The 25,000-nt window shown below is 44.0% G+C and overlaps 1 protein-coding gene across 1 annotated transcript in view; it reads right to left on the bottom strand.

Annotated features, from left to right (window-relative positions):
- Positions 1-25,000, bottom strand: part of LOC139763114 (A disintegrin and metalloproteinase with thrombospondin motifs 14-like) — a 155,958-nt gene that overhangs the window by 52,677 nt on the left and 78,281 nt on the right. Inside the window, 2 exon segments of the mRNA XM_071688772.1 lie at positions 2,616-2,857; positions 24,673-24,765. Of these exon segments, the coding sequence (XP_071544873.1) occupies positions 2,616-2,857; positions 24,673-24,765 (335 nt within the window).

Raw genomic sequence — 25,000 nt, 5'->3', positions numbered from 1 at the left:
GGGGTAGAGAGATGGTGAGGAAGGTTTAAGGTGATGGAGAGGGGGTAGAGAGATGGTGGGGAAGGTTTAAGGTGATGGAGAGGGGGTAGAGAGATGGTGGGGAAGGTTTAAGGTGATGGAGAAGGGGTAGAGAGATGGTGGGGAAGGTTTAAGGTGATGGAGAGGGGGTAGAGAGATTGTGGGGAAGGTTTAAGGTGATGGAGAGGGGGTAGAGAGATGGTGGGGAAGGTCTAAGGTGATGGAGAGGGGGTTAGAGAGATGGTGGGGAAGGTTTAAGTGATGGAGAGGGGGTAGAGAGATGGTGGGGAAGGTCTAAGGTGATGGAAAGGAGGTAGAGAGATGGTGGGAAGGTCTAAGGTGATGGAAGGGGTAGAGAGATGGTGGGGAAGTTTAAGTGATGGAGAGGGGGTAGAGAGATGGTGGGAAGGTCTAAGGTGATGGAGAGGGGGTAGAGAGATGGTGGGGAAGGTTTAAGGTGATGAGAGGGGGTAGAGAGGTGGTGGGGAAGGTTTAAGGTGATGGAGAGGGGGTTAGAGAGATGGTGGGGATGGTTTAAGGTGATGGAGAGAGGGGGTAGAGAGATGGAGTGTCCACATGGATGGAGGGAAATGTAATCATCTGGTTGATATGAGGCGAAGATATATATATATATATATATATATATATATATATATATATATATATATATACACACACACACACACTCTGACCTTGTCCTTTTAAAAGTAACAACGAGTTGGGGGTGAGTCAGAACACTGCTATACACAGCCCCTTTCCCCATGCGTGTCCAAGGCTGCGCTACCATAAGTAGCAGGGGAAAGGTGGACTCATCATTTTTGAAAAGGGTTTTCTTCGGCGATATTGTCTGTTGTACTACGGATTTCTCACGCGAGATACGACCTCACGCACGCAAGGACACGGGAGTCCGGTAACGCCAGTGTGTACACACACGGTACTGAAGCGGGTACACACACACACACACACACACACACACACCATGACAAGTGACGTAGGCACACGAACCACCAATTAACCCCGTGGTCTGCGGCGGTCGTCCATGGGGGAGAGAGAGAGAGAGAGAGAGAGAGAGAGAGAAGAGAGAGAGAGAGAGAGAGAGGAGAGAGAGAAGACGACTTCGATGTTTCACTCCAGGACTTCGAAGTGGGGCAAGACAGCGCTGCTGGTGTGGGCCACGGGTATGAAACCCTCCAGCAGGCGGGCCCCCCGTATTCGTCGGGGGGTACCTGAACCCACAGACCCCGTGGAGCGTGGCCCAGACCCACGCCGGGTTCCATTCATCGGGCACGCGTGCCGGAGGAGGAGGCCCCAGGCCCCCCCTGCACGTTACACAACCCGGATCATGACCAGGCCTTCGTCACACAATACAACACGGGTTTTCAGTATCGCTCTCCCACAGTGGGAGAGATGGGAGAGGTGGGAGGAGATGGTGGTGGTGAGGAGAGGGAGGAGGAGGAGGGAGACGTATTCATCAGAGACGTTTGAGTGTGGATGAGTGCCACAGCTCTACCTATACCTACTATAACGGGAGCTACCACTCCTCCTCCTCCTGTCCGACTCGGCTGTGTGTGTCTACCACTCCTCCTCCTCCTGTCCGACTCGGGTGTGTGTGTTTACCACTCCTCCTCCTCCTGTCCGACTCGGGTGTATGTGTACCACTCCTCCTCCTCCTGTCCGACTCGGCTGTGTGTGTCTACCACTCCTCCTCCTCCTGTCCGACTCGGCTGCGTGTGTCTACCACTCCTCCTCCTCCTGTCCGACTCGGGTGTGTATGTCTACCACTCCTCCTCCTCCTGTCCGACTCGGGTGTGTATGTCTACCACTCCTCCTCCTCCTGTCCGACTCGGGTGTGTATGTCTACCATTCCGCCTCCTCCTGTCCGACTCGGCTGTGTATGTCTACCACTCCTCCTCCTCCTGTCCGACTCGGCTGTGTGTGTTTACCACTCCTCCTCCTCCTGTCCGACTCGGGTGTGTGTGTCTACCACTCCTCCTCCTCCTGTCCGACTCGGGTGTGTGTGTCTACCACTCCTCCTCCTCCTGTCCGACTCGGCTGTGTATGTCTACCACTCCTCCTCCTCCTGTCCGACTCGGCTGAGTGTGCCTACCACTCCTCCTCCTCCTGTCCGACTCGGCTGTGTGTGTCTAAAGGTGTGGCCGGGTGTAGGTGTATGGGTGTAGACTACACAGTCCCCGTAACCTGTCAACAATAGGTCATAGTGTATTGCTATACAATCTCCTATACACATGAGAGAAGAGAGAGAGAGAGAGAGAGAGGAGAGAGAGAGAGAGAGAGAGAGAGAGAGGAGAGAGAGAGAGAGAGAGACGTGCGGTCCAAGGGACAGGAGGAGGGGACTGAAGGATGGGGCCCTGAGGAAGGGGACAGAGGGAGGGGACTGAAGGATGGGGCCCTGAGGAAGGGGACTGAAGGAGGTAGGAAGAGGGCGCCGAAGGAAGGTGAGAAGGAGGAGGCGCAGAGTAGGAGGAAAGGTGAGGAGGAGAGTGGGAGGCGGCGAAAGGAGGTAGAGAAGGAGAGGCGCAGAAGGAGTAAGGCGCAGAAGGAGGCGCAGGAAGGAGGGAGGGGGTCTCTGTACTCACACGTGGGCCATCTCGTGGGCGATGATGAAGGCGGAGGTGAGGCCCTCGTCCCTGTTCAGGGTGCAGGACCTGGAGGGCTCGCAGACCCCCGCCACGGGCGCGTAGCCGGAGGGCCCGCCCAGGTTGCTCCTGGTGAGCCACACTGCCATGTCGTGCCTGAGGTAGGACGGCGACACACGGTACAACCGCTCCGCCCACCGGTTCACCGCCTCCAGCGACTTCTTGGCCAGGCCCTGCCGTACCTGCGGTACAATGGCATATACGGTACAGTTAGTCTCCTGCTGCTGTACTGATGGAAGTGGGGGTACACTGTACCATACTGGACCTGTGTATGGGGGATCTGTACCATACTGGACCTATCTATGGGGGATCTGTACCATACTGGACCTATGTATGGGGGATCTGTACCATACTGGACCTATCTATGGGGGTGCTGTACCATACTGGACCTGTCTATGGGGGTAACTGTACCATACTGGACCTGTCTATGGGGGTAACTGTACCATACTGGACCTATCTATGGGGACACTGTACCATACTGGACCTGTCTATGGGGGTAACTGTACCATACTGGACCTGTCTATGGGGGTAACTGTATTATACTGGACCTATCTACGGGGGACACTGTACCATACTGGATCTGTCTATGGGGGTACTGTACCATACTACACCTCTGGACCTGTCTATGGGGGACACTGTACCATACTGGACCTGTCTACGGGGGTACTGAATCATACTGTACCTATCTATGGGGGATCTGTATCATACTAGACCTGTCTACGGGGTTACTGTACCATACTGAACCTATCTACGGGGGTACTGTACCATATTACACCTGTCTACGGGGTTACTGTACCATATCTACATATATTCAGCATCATGAAACCCAGTGAAGTCAGTGTACCGTCATGACAAGAGGTACACTCACATGATTTCAGTGTACCGTCAAGCCAAGAGGTACAGTCCAGTGACATATGTAAGGTACGTTACCATGTGTTACAGACAGCGTTACAACAATATAAATGGACAGAGAAGTGACAGAAGTGTTATACACATTACAACTGTCTTAATTTATACATTATCTTTGCTATGGGGGGGTTATAAAAGAGAACCATATGGTCTATTTTATCATATATATGACACACGATAACACACTCTAAAGACCACAGCTGTAAGATAGGAAAAAATAAAAAATTTATTCAAAAATGAATTTCCCAGTCCCTTTCATTACTAATTAGACCTTCCTACCTTCCTGTACCGTCATCATTAGTAAGGTCAACTAATTATCCCCCCCCCCCACACACACACACATATTTAGTCACCATTAGGAAAAACAAGGGATTGAAAAAAATGAATAAAAAAATGATATTATTGAAGGATTCATCAATCTATCATTATCTCTATCACCTATTATATATATATATATATATATATATATATATATATATATATATATATATATATATATAATGTGATTATTACACGAAAGTGCACTTGGGGCAGTTATTTAATGGCTGAAGCATCGGGCAAGGCGCCAGTGACATTTTTACTTCAATTAACCACAAATTCGGCGCCAAGGATCTCCAGCCCTTTCCCACAACAGCCAATCAAAATCCTGTTTCACCGCGACCAATCAGAACCCACTTCCCCCGCAGCTAATCAGGAGCTATTTTCAACCGCAACCAATCAGAACCCGCTTCACTCGGCCAATCAGCACGCTCCGTTGCATCAGGGTTGCAAATTACGGGTATGTAAAAATTTTCTCGTTCACATTTACATGTGTAAGCATTACTCAAAAGTATAATAATCAACCTCCATCCTGTTTCCATTTAATGTTCAAAATTACTTACATGCATAGAAAATTGATGAACATAAAATAAACTGATATAATACCAATAATAATTCGAAGATAGTGTAATATTCTATGTAACACCGGAGTTAAACAATTCACAGCTTGGAGAGAGAGAGAGAGAGAGAGAGAGCTCGGGCAGACAGTTTAAAGAGATGGCGTCAACTTTTCGAAAGAAACTCTTCCTCCGCGTTGATTAACTAACATGAAGAGAGATGAGCCGGTTAGCCATTCCCCATTTGCTTTTTGGAGTATATTTACCATCAACAGCACAAGCGGCGCGTAAAATCTCTTCATACCGACGAGTCTATACCAGAAATATCGTGGAATCTCGGCACGCGCCCGCAGCCCGTCTGGCCAAAATGAATTCATAGATTCGCCGCGATTTATTATCGGTGTAGAATTACACATGGCGAGGTAATTACTTGCTTTCCCGCTCGCCATTTCATCATTGGACTTTTCGACTAACCCCTCAACACGGAATAAGGGATCAGTCGGGGATGGGGGATGGTGAAATAAGGGAGTTAAATTAAATGGTGGAGAGGGATGTTGCCCGCGTGGTTTTTTTGGGGGGGTTTGGTTCCAATAATGTCGCTGGCCTCGAGACCCAAGTCCGACCACGGCAGTCTTCCAAAAATATTATTATCTTTTTTTTCTTTCTTTTAAGTATTTTTAATTCTTCAAAAGGATTCTGTTGCGATTAATGGTGATGGTAGGCATTTGTGTATATTTTTACTTTGTCAGTAACACTGTTGGAGAGAGAGAGAGAGAGAGAGAGAGAGAGAGAGAAGAGAGAGAGAGAGAGAGAGAGAGAGAGAGAGAGGCGTGCAATTCACATCCATGATACGATCCTGCCATTTGGACCAGAAAAGGCCAGAGCCTGACCGCTCCTCTCAGCATGTCTTGCTTGATGAACAATACTGTTGCTCTCTGCTGTACGCGCACAGTGGATACCTGTCAGTCCTAGACTCGCGAGGAACTTCTCTTTGCTAGAGAGGATATATATATATATATATATATATATAAATATATATATAATATATATATATATATAATATATATATGTACATTATGTACATATCTATATATACCTACGAGTCCACGGGGAAAATGAAACACGATAAGTTCCCAAGTGCACTTTCGTGTAATAATCACATCAACTGTCTGTTGTTTTATGATGATTAACGGCGGGTCGTTCAGTGGTTGAGATAACCAAGCGTTATCAACCACTCATCTATCCATCCCCCTGGGGTCTACACTGATAACGATCACTACCAAGGCGTCATCAGCAAACACCACCACCTGTTCAGTCCATAATTGGCTTCTCCACACCCCACAACACCCTGTGCTTTCGTGGCAACATTGGTATATTCCCAAAAAAACCCAACACAGGTAGGGGAATACACAGGTCATGACGATGCATTTCCCTGGCTTGTCCAAACTACGCGTTTTTTTTTTTTTTCGTTTTTCTTTTTTTTCTAGTTCCTTCCCCCCTCCCCCCCCCTGTGTGCCGGAGTTACACACACGCATGGGGGTGTGGAGGGTGTGTATTTAACGCCTACATTGCACGTAGTTAATTACATCATTAACTTACCTCGTAATTTTTTTTCTTTATTTATTTTACTTTTTTTTAAACCCCCCTTCCTCCCCCTAACCCATCAGGGTCGTTTATTAAACGATGTTAAACATTCATCCCCTCTCTCTCTCTCTCTCTCTCTCTCTCTCTCTATACCCCTCCCCCCCCCCCCCAAAGCTGTCCCTACCCACGCCTCAAGCGCACGCATGCGCAGAGACCATGACGCCAGGTTTACGAACGCTCCACAACAGAAAATGATCTGTTTATTCAGGGACTTTACAATTATATACTAAATGTCAGATAATATATATTATGATTTGATTACGTGCAACTAGTCTTAAAGACACTACCACTGGATGGGAGACAATTACGTTAATGATGTACACGGTTTTATCACTAGCATTAAGACAAACTCTGATGAACCCAACTAACGTATGACGTCATACGATGTTTTTTTTCTTAGCATTAACAAACTCTTATAACCCAACTAACGTATTACGTCATACGATGTTTTTTTTCTTAGCATTAACAAAGTTTTATAACCAACTAACGTATTACGTCATACGGTGTTTTTTTCTTAGCATTAACAAAGTGTTATAACAAAACTGGACAACTGTTGTATCAACCCTAACCTATCTCCAACGTTCACTGACACAGAAAATGCAATTCGTACACTAAATCTACACACTTCACTGTATGAGCGGCCATCACGTTTTCTATACACCCCCCCTAACTACTGTCATACACCTGAAGTCAAACAGCAACGGACTACTGGGTGATCTAACGAGGCTGTTTGCGATGTGGAGGGGCACAGATAACCATAGACAGATGGGTTTAAGGCACACGTACGTACAATGGCCTCAATGAGCGAACCCCAAATGGGCATTGTTACCTAAATGTCTCTGTATGATTTGTGTAGCTTTGAAATGCAAATAAACAAATACTAATTTGCCTTTTCTATCTCCTACTCATCATTCAAAATCATTTGTTTCGATATCTCTTACGATATGCATTTATCATATACATCATTTACAGTTGTATGTTCGGATGTATATGATGATGTATATGATGATGTATATGATGATCATAATACACTTTTCCACAGTTGTATGTTGACGTGATGTATATGATGATGTATATGATGTATATGATGATGATCATAATACACTTTTCCACAGTTGTATGTTGACGTGATGATGTATATGATTATATATGATGTATATGATGTATATGATGTATATGATGTATATGATGTATATGATGATGATCATAATACACTTTTCCACAGTTGTATGTTGACGTCTAACTATGTTAAATATAGTTTCCTGTCATGAGACAACATAACTGATTGATCATAATTTGCTAGTTAATTCAGGACTGATGTGCTAAACTCCGGACGAAATTAATCTGGCACTTTGAGGCAGCATTTGCCATTATATATATATATATATATATATATATATATATATATATATATATATATATATATTATATATATATTGGAAAGGATCACAATTTTGCGCGTGATCAAGATATTCCTATAAGTCCAGATGTTTACCAAATGGCGTCCTAGCTACGTCTCTTCGATGTATATCAACTGACTGTTATATTTCTCTCTTGTGTCTCCCCTGATGATGTGATTATGACACGAAAGTGCACTTGGGAACTTTTCGTGTTTCATTGTCCACGTGGATTCATAGGAATATATATATATATATATATATATATATATATATATATATATATATATATATATATATATATATATATATATATATATATATATATAACCTCAAAGGCTTACAGACCATATAACGTCTCTTAATATTCTTAATCTGCTTCTGGTCAGGTCAAGTAACAGGTGATGGGTTGTTGAACATTTAACACACACACACACACACACACACACACACACACACACACGACACTGACCTTAACATCTGGCATCTGTTGAGATGTGACCTTATGTGACCTTGTCATGGTCTGGTTGGCGGGGTAAAGACCATATCGGGCCTTGTCATCTCAAGGGGGGTCTGGTGGTAAGTGAAGACCACACCACAATCTTCACTTTTTTTTTTTTAATCTCTTCTCCCCAGGCAAAACTGTGTACTACCACCACACAAACACCAAACCCCCCAAACCTCACATGTTGTATGGTAACGGCTCAACCCCGACTAAAGAGGTGAGTCAGTGGGAAGCAGACGTGGTTCTAGGGGGGGAAGGGGTGTGGGTGAAATAATGCACCAGGGGAGGAGGAAAAGAAACCTTTGAGGCCTTTGCACTGGCTGGCTGGTTGGGACGCGAGCCTCGTCCACATCAAAAGAACAAAGGAAGAATTTTGGCTTCTGTGGCTAGACACACACCATGTCGTCTCCTGGCTCAACACCTTATACAACACCTGGAGGCACGACACAGCAAAAAGGAGAATACAAAACAATCAAAACAATGACACCAAGCAATCCCTCAATGATCGCAAAGACACTTACAAAAAATAATAAAACTAGGATGTTCATCACCGCTGCTCCCCACCACCGCCACCAGAACCTTCGTTTTCTAAACACAAAATTTCGTTTTCTAAACACGAGATTTATTAGGCCTCACTTAAAGAAACACTTCTAAAACACCGTAACGTCTTCTACGTCTAAATAAAAATGTTTACACTCTGGTAGGATGACAGGCAACGATTTGAATTTCATCCTGACTATAATAAAGTGTCAGGAAATAAGCCGGCCTGGGTTCTATTAAATATTTAAAAAGTCCTTCTGTGTACACAAGCGAAATATATCTCTAATGTTCGTCAGTCTACAAATACACACACATGACTGTGCGACATAACCCTTTGCTTATAATATATATATATATATATATATATATATATATATATATATATATATATATATATATATATATCTTGCTTTACAGATCTTCTCATATAAGCTGCTCGTCTAGACAACAGAAAACGTGCAAATAGAACCGTCTATTTAATAGACACAGCTGGAGTTGAGGAGCCAGCTCTCAGTCCGAGGGTAACATGTCTATGTGCTGGCAAGTGTGAGATAACAACCCATCTGGATTTGGAGGTCCAGCTACCTGTACCAGATGGTCCAATCCCAGACCCCCCCGGCACATGGTCTAATAAAACAATGGCTTTACATACGATGCTATTTCACAATCGAGGAGTTTTACATATAATTAATATATATATATATATATATATATATATATATATATATATATATATATATATATATATAATATTGTTTTAATCTCTGATACGTAACGCGGGTTTAGTGTCCAAGACGAAAAGGTACTTCCTGATTGGGCGAATGAATCGGCTCTCTCATTGGTCCTTCGGAAATCAATATTTAGACGGAAAATTAAGGGAGAAGAAAAAGGCGGCGAGGGGAAGGGTGGAGTGACCCCCCCCCACACACAACAGCTGGGCCCATACATACACAGCCGACTCACTGGGCCATAACTAACGCGGTGGGAGGGATGGGACGGAAGGGAAGGTGAGGGCGGGAAACAGCCGCCAACACCACCTCCCATCCTCCAGTCCTACTCGGGTCCCCGACCCTCACCTCCCCGATATATACACACCCTCCCTCACCACACTCACCTGAGCCTTCTCAGCTGTATTTCTCCCTCTCAATGCTTTTGCAGACGTTAATAATACTTCTGCCGACCCATACATATAAATTACACATTTCGCATTGCTCTCTCAACGCGATGAATACATATTACGACTTAACAGAACGAGAAAACACTTGAGAAGTCCACATTTCACTTGACCAACAGACACCGCATTCAACGGAGGGCCATACTGCATTTACCGGGCGTACTGTACTATGTACGGAGGGGGTGGCACTGTTGTCTGTCTTCCCCCACACAACAGTCCAATATGTATTTTTTTCCCCCACATATTCACACCAAAAGCGGGGCTATGACTTGTGGCGTATCCCGCTCACACACACACTGTACGCCCAAGAATTTTTTTTACATCACACCAGCCCTCACGAACCTATTTTATGAAAGCTTTGTGAACGATTACAGTCTATGTAAACATTCTCTGACAATGGAAAAAAGCTATATACGAATATTAGTCTTACGAACACCGATAAACTGTTTGGGAAACAAAAGAACATAAGGTTTTTGCAAATTTTTTTTCTTTTTTCACGACTTCAGACATACGTTTTAATGCCACGACGATCAGTTAAGAGAATTTAACGAGAGAGTTGTACACACAAACTCCAGTCCTTTAACGTATATGTCATAATCAAAGCAGTCTATTGGGTTTAAACGACCTTCCGTCTCCTTAACGACACATGATGGTTAAGTCCATGTCGCACTGGCATACGACACGTCCCGCCACCGACATTCTCATGGCTATAACCATTCATTTCCTCTATCACAACATTCGCTCTGGTTGTGTATATGTGTGTGTGTCTATATATAAACACATATATTTCCCTATAATTAAGTTTTCATTCTAAATATCACTATAACATTGACCAAACCGATGCGTGAGTATGTGCTGGGTTCGAATCCTGCAGCTTCTGCGAAGGACATAGGTTGGTTCAAAGTGCGGGGTTTCCCCCACTCCGTTTCCGACGGTCGAGAAGAGCGTCACTTAAACGGAGGGACCCGTGTTACAGTAGCAGCCATACTCTCCCCTTCCCACCCCGATGACTCTCCATGGAGTCATATATATATATATATATATATATATATATATATATATATATATATATATATATATCTTTCTTCTTTCTTTCAAACTATTCGCCATTTCCCGCATTAGCGAGGTAGCGTTAAGAACAGAGGACTGGGCCTTTGAGGGAATACCCTCACCTGGCCCAATTCTCTGTTCCTTCTTTTGGAAAATTGAAAAAAAAAAAAAAAAACCGAGAGGGGAGGATTTCCAGCCCCCCGCTCCCATATAATATAATAAATATATATATATAATATATATATATATATATATATATAATATATATATATATATATTATATATATTATATATATTATATATAATATATATAATATAATATTTGCACGATCCACCTTCGGAGTATGTGACACGGATCTACGTGCTGTAGCGCTGCCGACCATGGCGCACGGGTTCGAATCCTGGCAGGGCAGTCCCTCCGCAGTCCACCCAGCTGTTCATCCCCATGGTTAAGCTTACAGCTAAGCTGGACGTGGTTGATGCCCTTATTAAAGCGTCAGCCATACACACACACACACACACACACACACACACGACATAAACTTTCTGTTTGTGTGTGTGTGTGTGTGAGTGTGTGTGTGTGTGTGTCAGGACCCAGATCGGGTCTTCCACCCACAACTTTGGGTCATCTTTTACTGCCGCCTCATTAAACTCACCGAGTCTCCTCCAGGCCCGAAGTTTGCCACCGGGACTCGAACCCCACTCCACCCCCCCACCTCCCACCGCCCGCCCTAGCACACCCACTCTCCTCATCCCGAATCGGGGCTGAAATCATTCCCAAGCCGACCTACGTACGTCGCCCCCTAGCTATCACTCCTTAATCTATATACTTTTTCACACCTCCTCACTTGGCATTTCCTCGCCAGTGAATATAATCTTTGGGGGGGAGGCTTCTGTCCCTTCATATAAGATTAATACCAGACTTCCATCAAGGCGACTTACGTACGTCGCCCCCTAGCTATCACTCCTTAATCTATATACTTTTTCACACCTCCTCACTTGGCATTTCCTCGTCAGTGAATATAATCTTTGGGGGGGGAGGCTTCTGTCCCTTCATATAAGATTAATACCAGACTTCCTATCAAGACGACTTACGTCACGTCGCCCCCTAGCTATCACTGACCATATAATCTATATACTTTTTCACACCTCCTCACTTGGCATTTCCTCGCCAGTGAATATAATCATTTCGGGGGGAGGCTTCTGTCCCTCCATATAATATTAATATCAACCTTCCATCATGCCGACTTACGTACGTCGCCCCCTAGCTATCACTCCTTAATCTATATACTTTTTCACACCTCCTCACTTGGCATTTCCTCGCCAGTGAATTTAATCATTTTGTGGGGGAGGCTTCTGTCCCTTCATATACGATGAATACCAGACTTCCATAACCCTCGATTATAAGCCTTACTGAGTACAAAGCCTTCTATTTCCCCCCACCCCACCACCACCACGACAGCTCACTGAGCCAATGAAGAAAGTGCTCTCCAGTCTATATGTAGCCTCACCATTAATGTACCTCAGTTCTGTGTCACACTCGTGTGGCCCCTCTCGAACTTCAGTTCTGTGTCACACTCGTGTGGGCCCTCTCGAACTTCAGTTCTGTGTCACACTCGTGTGGGCCCTCTCGAACTTCAGTTCTGTGTCACACTCGTGTGGCCCCTCTCGAACTTCAGTTCTGTGTCACACTCGTGTGGCCCCTCTCGAACTTCAGTTCTGTGTCACACTCGTGTGGCCCCTCTCGAACTTCAGTTCTGTGTCACACTCGTGTGGGCCCTCTCGAACTTCAGTTCTGTGTCACACTCGTCTGGCCCCTCTCGAACTTCAGTTCTGTGCCACACTCGTGTGGGCCCTCTCGAACTTCAGTTCTGTGTCACACTCGTGTGGGCCCTCTCGAACTTCAGTTCTGTCACACTCGTGTGGGCCCTCTCGAACTTCAGTTCTGTGTCACACTCGTGTGGCCCTCTCGAACTTCAGCTCTGTGTCACACTCGTGTGGGCCCTCTCGAACTTCAGTTCTGTGTCACACTCGTGTGGCCCTCTCGAACTTCAGTTCTGTGTCACACTCGTGTGGGCCCTCTCGAACTTCAGTTCTGTGTCACACTCGTGTGGGCCCTCTCGAACTTCAGTTCTGTGTCACACTCGTGTGGCCCCTCTCGAACTTCAGTTCTGTGTCACACTCGTGTGGGCCCTCTCGAACTTCAGTTCTGTGTCACACTCGTGTGGGCCCTCTCGAACTTCAGTTCTGTGTCACACTCGTGTGGGCCCTCTCGAACTTCAGTTCTGTGTCACACTCGTGTGGGCCCTCTCGACACTGGGTCGTCTGTGCACTTCCCTCCTCTTCCTCCTCCAGGACGACAGAATCTCGAAGCGTAACATAGACAAAGAGATAGGGTAATTTCCGTGGTGTTTGGTGCACAGTCACTTAGATGATATATATATATATATATATATATATATATATATATATATATATATATATATATATATATATATATATATATATTTTTTTTTTTTTTTTTATACTTTGTCGCTGTCTCCCGCGTTTGCGAGGTAGCGCAAGGAAACAGACGAAAGAAATGGCCCAACCCCCCCCCCCATACACATGTACATACACACGTCCACACACGCAAATATACATACCTACACAGCTTTCCATGGTTTACCCCAGACGCTTCACATGCCTTGATTCAATCCACTGACAGCACGTCAACCCCTGTATACCACATCGCTCCAATTCACTCTATTCCTTGCCCTCCTTTCACCCTCCTGCATGTTCAGGCCCGATCACACAAAATCCTTTTCACTCCATCTTTCCACCTCCAATTTGGTCTCCCTCTTCTCCTCGTTCCCTCCACCTCCGACACATATATCCTCTTGGTCAATCTTTCCTCACTCATTCTCTCCATGTGCCCAAACCATTTCAAAACACCCTCTTCTGCTCTCTCAACCACGCTCTTTTTATTTCCACACATCTCTCTTACCCTTACGTTACTTACTCGATCAAACCACCTCACACCACACATTGTCCTCAAACATCTCATTTCCAGCACATCCATCCTCCTGCGCACAACTCTATCCATAGCCCACGCCTCGCAACCATACAACATTGTTGGAACCACTATTCCTTCAAACATACCCATTTTTGCTTTCCGAGATAATGTTCTCGACTTCCACACATTTTTCAAGGCTCCCAAAATTTTCGCCCCCTCCCCCACCCTATGATCCACTTCCGCTTCCATGGTTCCATCCGCTGACAGATCCACTCCCAGATATCTAAAACACTTCACTTCCTCCAGTTTTTCTCCATTCAGACTCACCTCCCAATTGACTTGACCCTCAACCCTACTGTACCTAATAACCTTGCTCTTATTCACATTTACTCTAACTTTCTTCTTCCACACACTTTACCAAACTCAGTCACCAGCTTCTGCAGTTTCTCACATGAATCAGCCACCAGTGCTGTATCATCAGCGAACAACAACTGACTCACTTCCCAAGCTCTCTCATCCCCAACAGACTTCATACTTGCCCCTCTTTCCAGGACTCTTGCATTTACCTCCCTAACAACCCCATCCATAAACAAATTAAACAACCATGGAGACATCACACACCCCTGCCGCAAACCTACATTCACTGAGAACCAATCACTTTCCTCTCTTCCTACACGTACACATGCCTTACATCCTCGATAAAAACTTTTCACTGCTTCTAACAACTTTCCTCCCACACCATATATTCTTAATACCTTCCACAGAGCATCTCTATCAACTCTATCATATGCCTTCTCCAGATCCATAAATGCTACATACAAATCCATTTGCTTTTCTAAGTATTTCTCACATACATTCTTCAAAGCAAACATATATATATATATATATGGTGGAGAGAATGGTGGCGAGGGTGGTGGAGAGATGGTGGAGAGGGTGGTGGAGAGGGTGGTGGAGAGAGTGGTGGAGAGGGTGGTGGAGAGTGGAGGAGAGGGTGGTGGAGAAAGTGGTGGAGAGAGTGGTGGAGAGGGTGGTGGAGAGAGTGGTGGAGAGGGTGGTGGAGAGAGTGGTGGAGAGGGTGGTGGAGGGGGTGGTGGAGAGGGTGGTGGAGAGGGTGGTGGAGAGAGTGGTGGAGAGGGTGGTGGAGAGGGTGGTGGAGAGGGTGGTAGAGAGAGTGGTGGAGAGAGTGGTGGAGAGGGTGGTAGAGAGAGTGGTGGAGAGAGTGGTGGAGAGGGTGGTGGAGAGGGTGGTGGAGAGGGTGGTGGAGAGGGTGGTAGAGAGAGTGGTGGAGAGAGTGGTGGAGAGGGTGGTGGAGAGAGTGGTGGAGAGGGTGGTGGAGAGGGCGGTAGAGAGAGTGGTGGAGAGAGTGGTGGAGAGGGTGGGTCCTTGCCCTACGTGATGAAGTGGTCAGGCATGAAGTAAGGGGATCCACACACACACACACACACCCACACACCCACTCACACACACACACACACACACTCACTCACACCACACACACACACACACACACTACACACACACACCACACACACACACACACACACACACACACACACACATCACTTAGCGTTTCCTATTTTCACAGCTGAGGTGCCACGGGTGAGGAAGTGCGACTGTGGTGCTGGTTCACGTGACCTGCTACGTACTGGGGTGCGCACGCGCGCACGTGAGTGTGTGTGTGTATGTGTGTGTGCGTTACAGAGAGAGAGTTTTACCCTCGTGTTGCCGTGCGTGTGCATATATATATATATATATATATATATATATATATATATATATATATATATATATATATATATATATTCAATATATTTCCGTATGAATCCACACGTAAAAAGAGAACGATGAGGATATCCCAAGGCACTTTCGTGTCATCTTGAAATAAAGGAAAATTGAGAGGAATTTCAGTCCCGTTTTTATACTAACGAAAAGACGTAGCTAAGTACCCATGGTAATATATATATATATATATATATAATATATATATATATATTATATATATATATATATATATATATATATATGCCTATGAATCCACAGGGAAAATGAAAAACGATAAGTTCCCAAGTGCACTTTCGTGTAATAATCACATCATCAGGGGAGACACAAGAGAGAAATGTAACAGTCAGTTGATATACAACGAAAAGACGTAGCTAAGACGCCATTTGGTAAACATGCGATTGTCCAGGACAGACAACGAGTGTATCATAAACTTATTATGTGGACAAGAAGGGGAATTGTTTACAAATTATATCAACAATAAAGTTATCCATTTTGAATAGATCTTCACTAATATTAAGATTATAATTCTTTGTGTGTTTGATAATAGAAGATTCAGTGATCTTTCTGGAGTTAGAGTTAATAACAGAGATGGCATTACTCCAGTCAATATAATTATCATAGTTTTTAACGTGATTAAACAAGGCATTTGATTCTTGTCCCGTTCTTATACTATATTTATGTTGCTTAAGTCTAACAGAAAGATCCTCACCAGTCTGCCCCACATAAAACTTATCACAATTTCTACATGGCACTTTAAAGATGCACCCAGGAGAATTTTCAAGAGAGTTCCTGATTAAGATATTTTTTTATAGCATTGTTGTTGCTGAAGGCAACATTTACCATAAAGGATTTAAGCAACATGGGAAGTAAAGTGAAATTATTATTAAAAGGGAGAACTAAAAGATTCTTGGGTGTCAATGGGAGGTTTGGGCTCAACTCTATAAAATGATTGCTAACTTAAGGGATTTATCAATGAAAGATCTTGGGTACTTTAACTTAGATCCAATAGAATATATCTTCTCAAACTCATCATCAATAAACTCTGGACTGCAAATACGTAAAGCCCTCACTCACGGTGCACACCACACACTGCGCCCTACGCGCCCCCCCCCCTCACACAGGTCCTGTGTTGCCACAGCTGGTGCACGGATTTCAAAATTGATGGACACGTGTGTGTGTGTGTTGTGTGTGGTGTGTGTGTGTGTGTGTGTGTAGTTAAGCTCATGGTTTCGTTATAAGGTCACGTGGTTGGCAGAAACACGGATACGACAGCGTTGTGCTGGCAGGTACCAAAACACGAACGCTTCTCTCTCTCTCCTTTAATTCCTACATGAAAATAAGGAATTCTCTAAATATATACTAAAGTGAATACAGGATATAAATATATTATATATATAATATATATATATATATATATATATATATATATATATATATATATATAATTATCCCTGGGGATAGGGGAGAAAGAATACTTGCCACGTATTCCCTGCGTGTCGTAGAAGGCGACTAAAAGGGGAGGGAGCGGGGGGCTGGAAATCCTCCCCTCTCGTTTTTTTCAATTTTCCAAAAGAAGGAACAAGAAGGGGGCCAGGTGAGGATATTCCCTCATAGGCCCAGTCCTCTGTTCTTAATGCTACCTCGCTATCGCGGGAAATGGCGAATAGTACGAAAAAAAAAATATATATATATATATATATATAAATATATATATATATATAATATAAATATATATATATATATATATATATATATATTATATATATATATAATATATATATATAGATATATATATATATATATATATATATAAAATATATATATATATAATATATATATATATAAATATATATATAATAATATATAAATATATATATATAAATATATATAATATATATATATAATATATATATATATATATATATATATATATATATAATATATATATATTATAAAATATATATATATATATTTCCGGGGGCCGGAAATCCTCCCCTCCTTGTATTAACTTTCTAAAATGGGAAACAGAAGAAGGATCACGCGGGAGTGATCATCCTCCTCGAAGGCTCAGAGTGGGGTGCCTAAATGTGTGTGTGATGTAACCAAGATGTGAAAAAAGGAGAGATAGGTAGTATGTTTGAGGAAAGGAACCTGGATTTTTGGCTCTGAGTGAACGAAGCTCAAGGGTAAAGGGGAAGAGTGGTTTGGAAATGTCTGGGGAGTGAAGTCAGGGTTAGTGAGAGGACAAGAGCAAGGAAGGAGTAGCAAATACTCCTGAAACAGGAGTTGTGGGAGTATGTGATAGAATGTAAGAAAGTAAATTCTCGATTAATAAGGGTAAAATTGAAAGTTGATAGGAGAGAGGTGGGTGATTATTGGTGCATATGCACCTGGGCATGAGAAGAAAGATCATGAGAGGCAAGTGTTTTGGGAGCAGCTAAATGAGTGTGTTAGCGGTTTTGATGCACGAGACCGGTTATAGTGATGGGTGATTTGAATGCAAAGGTGAGTAATGTGGCAGTTGAGGGAATAATTGGTATGCATGGGTGTTCAGTGTTGTAAAATGGAAATGGTGAAGAGCTTGTAGATTTATGTGCTGAAAAAGGACTGATGATTGGGAATACCTGGTTTAAAAAGCGAGATATACATAAGTATACTTATGTAAGTAGGAGAGATGGCCAGAGAGCGTTATTGGATTACGTGTTAATTGACAGGCGTGCGAAAGAGAGACTTTGGATGTTAAATGTGCTGAGAGGTGCAACTGGAGGGATGTCTGATCATTATCTTGTGGAGGCTAAGGTGAAGATTAGTATGGGTTTTCAGAAAAGAGGAGTGAATGTTGGGGTGAAGAAGGTGGTGAGAGTAAGTGAGCTTGGGAAGGAGACCTGTGTGGGGAAGTACCAGGAGAGACTGTGTACAGAATGGAAAAAGGTGAGAACAAAGGAAGTAAGGGGAGTGGGGAGGAATGGGATGTATTTAGGGAATCAGTGATGGATTGCGCAAAAGATGCTTGTGGCATGAGAAGAGTGGGAGTGGGCTGTTTAGAAAGGGTAGTGAGTGGTGGGATGAAGAAGTAAGAGTATTAGTGAAAGAGAAAGAGAGGCATTTGGACGATTTTGCAGGGAAAAAATGCAATTGAGTGGGAGAAGTATAAAAGAAAGAGACAGGAGGTCAAGAGAAAGGTGCAAGAGGTGAAAAAAAGGGCAAATGAGAGTTGGGGTGAGAGACTATCAGTAAATTTTAGGGAAAATAAAAAAGATGTTCTGGAAGGAGGTAAATAGGTGCGTAAGACAAGGGAGCAAATGGGAACTTCAGTGAAGGGCGTAAATGGGGAGGTGATAACAAGTAGCGGTGATGTGAGAAGGAGATGGAATGAGTATTTGAAGGTTTGTTGAATGGTCTGATGACAGAGTGGCAGATATAGGGTGTTTTTGGTCGAGGTGGTGTGCAAAGTGAGAGGGTTAGGGAAAATGATTTGGTAAACAGAGAAGAGGTAGTAAAAGCTTTGCGGAAGATGAAAGCCGGCAAGGCAGCAGGTTTGGATGGTATTGCAGTGGAATTTATTAAGAAAGGGGGTGACTGTATTGTTGACTGGTTGGTAAGGTTATTTAATGTATGTATGACTCATGGTGAGGTGCCTGAGGATTGGCGGAATGCGTGCATAGTGCCATTGTACAAAGGCAAAGGGGATAAGAGTGAGTGCTCAAATTACAGAGGTATAAGTTTGTTGAGTATTCCTGGTAAATTATATGGGAGGGTATTGATTGAGAGGTGAAGGCATGTACAGAGCATCAGATTGGGGAAGAGCAGTGCGGTTTCAGAAGTGGTAGAGGATGTGTGGATCAGGTGTTTGCTTTGAAGAATGTATGTGAGAAATACTTAGAAAAGCAAATGGATTTGTATGTAGCATTTATGGATCTGGAGAAGGCATATGATAGAGTTGATAGAGATGCTCTGTGGAAGGTATTAAGAATATATGGTGTGGGAGGCAAGTTGTTAGAAGCAGTGAAAAGTTTTTATCGAGGATGTAAGGCATGTGTACGTGTAGGAAGAGAGGAAAGTGATTGGTTCTCAGTGAATGTAGGTTGCGGCAGGGGTGTGTGATGTCTCCATGGTTGTTTAATTTGTTTATGGATGGGGTTGTAAGGGAGGTAAATGCAAGAGTCCTGGAAAGAGGGGCAAGTATGAAGTCTGTTGGGATGAGAGAGCTTGGGAAGTGAGTCAGTTGTTGTTCGCAGATGATACAGCGCTGGTGGCTGATTCATGTGAGAAACTGCAGAAGCTGGTGACTGAGTTTGGTAAAGTGTGTGGAAGAAGAAAGTTGAGAGTAAATGTGAATAAGAGCAAGGTTATTAGGTACAGTAGGGGTGAGGGTCAAGTCAATTGGGAGGTGAGTTTGAATGGAGAAAAACTGGAGAAGTGAAGTGTTTTAGATATCTGGGAGTGGATCTGTCAGCGGATGGAACCATGGAAGCGGAAGTGGATCATAGGGTGGGGGAGGGGCGAAAATTTTGGGAGCCTTGAAAAATGTGTGGAAGTCGAGAACACTATCTCGGAAAGCAAAAAGGGGTAAGTTTGAGGGAATAGTGGTTCCAACAATGTGTATGGTTGCGAGGCGTGGGCTAATGGATATAGATGTGCGCAGGAGATGGATGTGCTGAAATGAGATTTTTTGAGGACAATGTGTGGGGGTGAGGTGGTTTGATCGAGTAAGTAACGAAAGGGGTAAGAGAGATGTGTGGAAATAAAAGAGCGTGGTTGAGAGAGCAGAAGAGGGTGTTTTGAAATGGTTTGGGCACATGGAGAGAATGATGAGGAGAGATTGACCAGGATGATATATGTGTCGGAGGTGTGGGAACGAGGAGAAGAGGGAGACCAAATTGGAGGTGGAAAGATGGAGTGAAAAAGATTTTGTGTGATCGGGCCTGAACATGCAGGAGGTGAAAGGAGGGCAAGAAATAGAGTGAATTGGAGTCATGTGGTATACAGGGTTGACGCTGCAGTGGATTGAAGCAAGGCATGTGAACGTCTGGGGTAAACCATGGAAAGCTGTGTAGGTATGTATATTTGCGTGTGTGGACGTGTGTATGTACATGTTATGGGGGGGGGGTTGGGCCATTTCTTTCGTCTGTTTCCTTGCGCTAACCTCGCAAAACGCGGAGACAGCGACAAAGTATAAAAAAAAAAAAAAAAAAAAAATATATATATATATGGTCCATTTCTTGAAGGGCTGTGGAGGTCAAAGGTTATATACATTCCCTGAGCCCACGCCCTGGGAAATAGATAAAATGGGGTCAGGACGATAGATAAGATAGATAGAGACGATCGAAGGATAAAGCCGGGGTGGGGGTTGGGGGGACAAGGAAGTGGGGAGGGGGCGAATGGGGGGAAGGAGGAACACAAGGCCGACAGTGTAATTAGAGTCAGTCATTAAGTCTTGCGTCACGACACGTGTGTGTGTGTGTGTGTGTGTGTGTGTGTTGTGTGTGTGTGTCTAGGTCTGGAGGCCCGCGTGTGTGTGTGTGTGTGTGGTGTGTGTGTGGTGTAAAGGTTGACCTCTGGTCATAGGCGGCCGAGGTCAAGAGGAGGGAGGGTGGGTTTTAAACCGTTCCCTGACGGTGGTGGGCACGGGTGGGCTGGGCTGGGCCAGGCTATTACAGTCATAATTCACACACACACACACACACACACACACACCCACACACACACCACCACACACACACACACACACACACACACACAGGCATTTCCCCACCCACCACCCACACCCACACCCACACCCACCCACACACACACCCACACACACACCCACCCACACCCACACACACACCCACCCACACACACCCACACCCACCCACACACAGGCATTTCCCACCACGTCGTCTGTGGGCCACAGACACAGCAAGGTGGCTTCACTTTAACTGTATGGTGAGACCCGCCACCCATTAACAGGGGTTTTGAACTTTTCTAGGGGACATATGTGACCCAAAATACAGTATTTGAACTTTTTCGGGGTCATATGTGACCCAAAATACAGTATTTGAACTTTTGGAGGGACATATGTGACCCAAAATACAGGATTTGAACTTTTCCGGGGTCATATGTGATCCAAAATACAGTATTTGAACTTTTCCGGGGTCATATGTGACCCAAAGTACAGTATTTGAACTTTTCCGGGGACATATGTGACCCAAAGTACAGTATTTGAACTTTTCTGGAGACATATGTGACCCAAAATACAGTATCTTAACTATTCTGGGGACATGTGACCCAAAATACAGTATATTAACTTTACTGGGGACATGAGACCCAAAATACAGTATTTCAACTTTTCTAGGGAAATATGTGACCCAAAATACAGTATTCTAACTTTTCTGGGGACATATGTGACCCAAAATACAGTATATTAACTTTACTGGGGACATGAGACCCAAAATACAGTATTTCAACTTTTCTGGGGAAATATGTGACCCAAAATACAGTATTCTAACTTTTCTGGGGTCATATGTGACCCAAAGTACAGTATTTCAACTTTACTGGCGAAATATGTGACCCAAAGTACAGTATTTCAACTTTTGAGGGACATATGTAACCCAAAATACAGTATTTTAACTTTTGGAGGGTCATATGTGATCCAAAATACAATACTTTATTGTTTTTTTTTTTTTTTTGTGAGATATGGGACCCAATATACATCATATTCCCAGCCCCCCGCCCCCCTACGTTGTGTGTGTGTGTGTGTGTGTGTGTGTGTGTGTGTGTGTGTGTGTGTGTGTGTGTGTGAGCCAGGCTGGCGTGGTTCATCTGTCATCTGATCCAATATATACACAGAACGCTTCAGCCGTCGCTGGTCAAGCCATGCCACACAATGCTGAGTATCCGAGTCCTTCCCTGTGCCATACAGACTTTAAACTGTGTCATATAGACTTTAAACTGTGTCATACAGACTTTAAACTGTGTCATACAGACTTTGAACTAAGGCTTAGCTTTTTTTCTATGGCCTTTGCAGTTTAAAGTCTATATGGCACAGTTTACAGTCTATATGGCACCGTTTAAGGTCTACATAACACAGTTTAAGGTCTATTTGGCACAGTTTAAGGTCTATATGGCACAGTTGAAAGTCTATATGGTACAGTTTAAGGTCTATATGGCGCACTTTAAGGTCTATATGGGACAGTTTAAGGTCTATATGGCGCACTTTAAGGTCTATATGGGACAGTTTAAGGTCTATATGGCGCACTTTAAGGTCTATATGGGACAGTTTAAGGTCTATATGGCCTATATGGCACAGTTTAAGGTCTACATGACACAGTCTAAAGTCTATATGGCACAGTTTAAGGTCTATATGACACACACAAAACACGAACCACTGTGGCACCTTTATGACACTCCTTGCGTGAAACTTCCAAATGCCAAATATCTACCAAACATCTACCAAATATCTACCAAACATCTACCAAATATCTACCAAACATCTATCAAACATCTACCAAACATCTACCAAATATCTACCAAACATCTACCAAATATCTACCAAACATCTACCAAATATCTACCAAATATCTGCCAAACATCTACCAAATATCTACCAAATATCTACCACATATCTACCAAATATCTACCAAATATCTACCAAACATCTACCAAATATCTCGTGTGAAGCGACGGACACGAAACACAAGAAGCCCCAAAATTTGTACCTGTTCCTCGCGTTCCACATTTAGTCTCCGAAATTTTGAGAAGTCTGTGTTTTCATTTTCGTCCTTTAAATCATGAGAAAAAAAAGTTATATGATTTTTAAATGACTCCTCGTTATAAAATGAGGTTGACTAAGATGCGTTTTATGTATATGTATATATATATATATATATATATATATATATATATATATATATATATATATATATATATATATATATATTCCTATGAGCAAAATTGTGATCCTTTCCAATATATATATATATATATTATATATAATTATATATATATAAATATATATATATATATATATATATATAAGATTTTGGACTCCACGGCCATGAAAAGAAAATGGAAAGTATTGTAATTTTTCCTTGAAAATATTTTAGATTTTTAGTTGAATTTCAATTAGCTCAGAATTACGAAATAAGTTTATCAGTCACTTTGTTATAACTCCAACACACAGACACACAGACACACACACACACACACACACACACACAACACACACACACACACACAGACACAAGAGACACACACAGACACACAGACACACACGCTCATGGCACACACGGGCAGCAGAAGTTCGTGTGTGGACGGGAGGAAAGAGACGCCATTACGAGGGAATTCAGCGAGGGAAAAGAGAGGTTGAGAAAGACTTACACTCAGTACTTTGATCAGGACAAGTGTTGGTGGACGAGTGAAGGAGTGCGTGTGTGTGAGAGGACTCAATGAGCAAGGTAAGAGTGAATGTTAAATGTTGCATGAGTGTGGTGAAGAGCTGAGAGATGATTGGGGAGGGGTTGGGGGGTTGGGGGGGGCGCCTTACACATGTATATCCACACTCCACTCCCCTTCCACCCTCTTCCACCCTCCAGTACATATTGGTAATGACGTTGTCAATCACATATCAACAATGCGTATCGCTTGGGGGTTATCATACGCGAAAAATGCGTATGGATGGTTCTCATTCTTCAGGGGTGCCTGGTGCAGGAGAAGGGGGGAGAGGGGAAATTGACGGGGGGGAGGGAAGGAGGGAGGAAGGGGAAGGGAAAGAAGGAGGGGGGCTGCGTCATTTCAAGAGGAGGAGGTGGGGGAGGTACTTGACCATTCATCCACACACCCCACCCCAAGCTTCCGGCCAGGGGCGGTGGGTGGGGGGGGGGGGGGAGGCGGTGTGACCACTTGACATACGCCCGAAAACCACACCTACACATACACACCCCATGATACACCCCGCAGCACACGGTACACAGCTGCGGTACACCCCAAAACACACGGTACACCCCAAAAAGATACGCGGGACGCAGACAGTGTGGTAAAACCCCCGGGTCACACGAGGCAAACAGGTTTTTTGGGGGGGAAATTGGACCGAGCGAGAGATAGCACTAAGGTAGAGGTAGGCGAATGAAGAAGGCACAGACTGACCTGCGACTGTTTCGTGTTCTTGTAGAAGACGATCCGGAGCATCACCAGCTCCAGGTTGGCCTCGAGCGATGGGTCTTCGTAGATGGCGCTGACCTGCACGGGAGAAAGAGGAGGTTAGAAGAAAATATGGCCGACACACACACACACACACACTCCCTGACACACCCTCTGCCCAGGCGAACGGCTCAGAATACCCGACATCATACAAAGGTAACTTTGCTACCCCGCCGCGAATATCTGCTCGACTTCACCCATTCGGCAGGAGATGGACATAGGAAATGCCTTCGAGGATCTATAATGACTGGACGTCGAAGTGAGGAAATGCCTC

The sequence above is a fragment of the Panulirus ornatus genome, chromosome 46 (genome assembly GCF_036320965.1).
Source record: "Panulirus ornatus isolate Po-2019 chromosome 46, ASM3632096v1, whole genome shotgun sequence".
In the NCBI taxonomy this organism is placed as follows: domain Eukaryota; kingdom Metazoa; phylum Arthropoda; class Malacostraca; order Decapoda; family Palinuridae; genus Panulirus; species Panulirus ornatus.
This window is presented reverse-complemented; position numbering and strand designations above follow the sequence as displayed.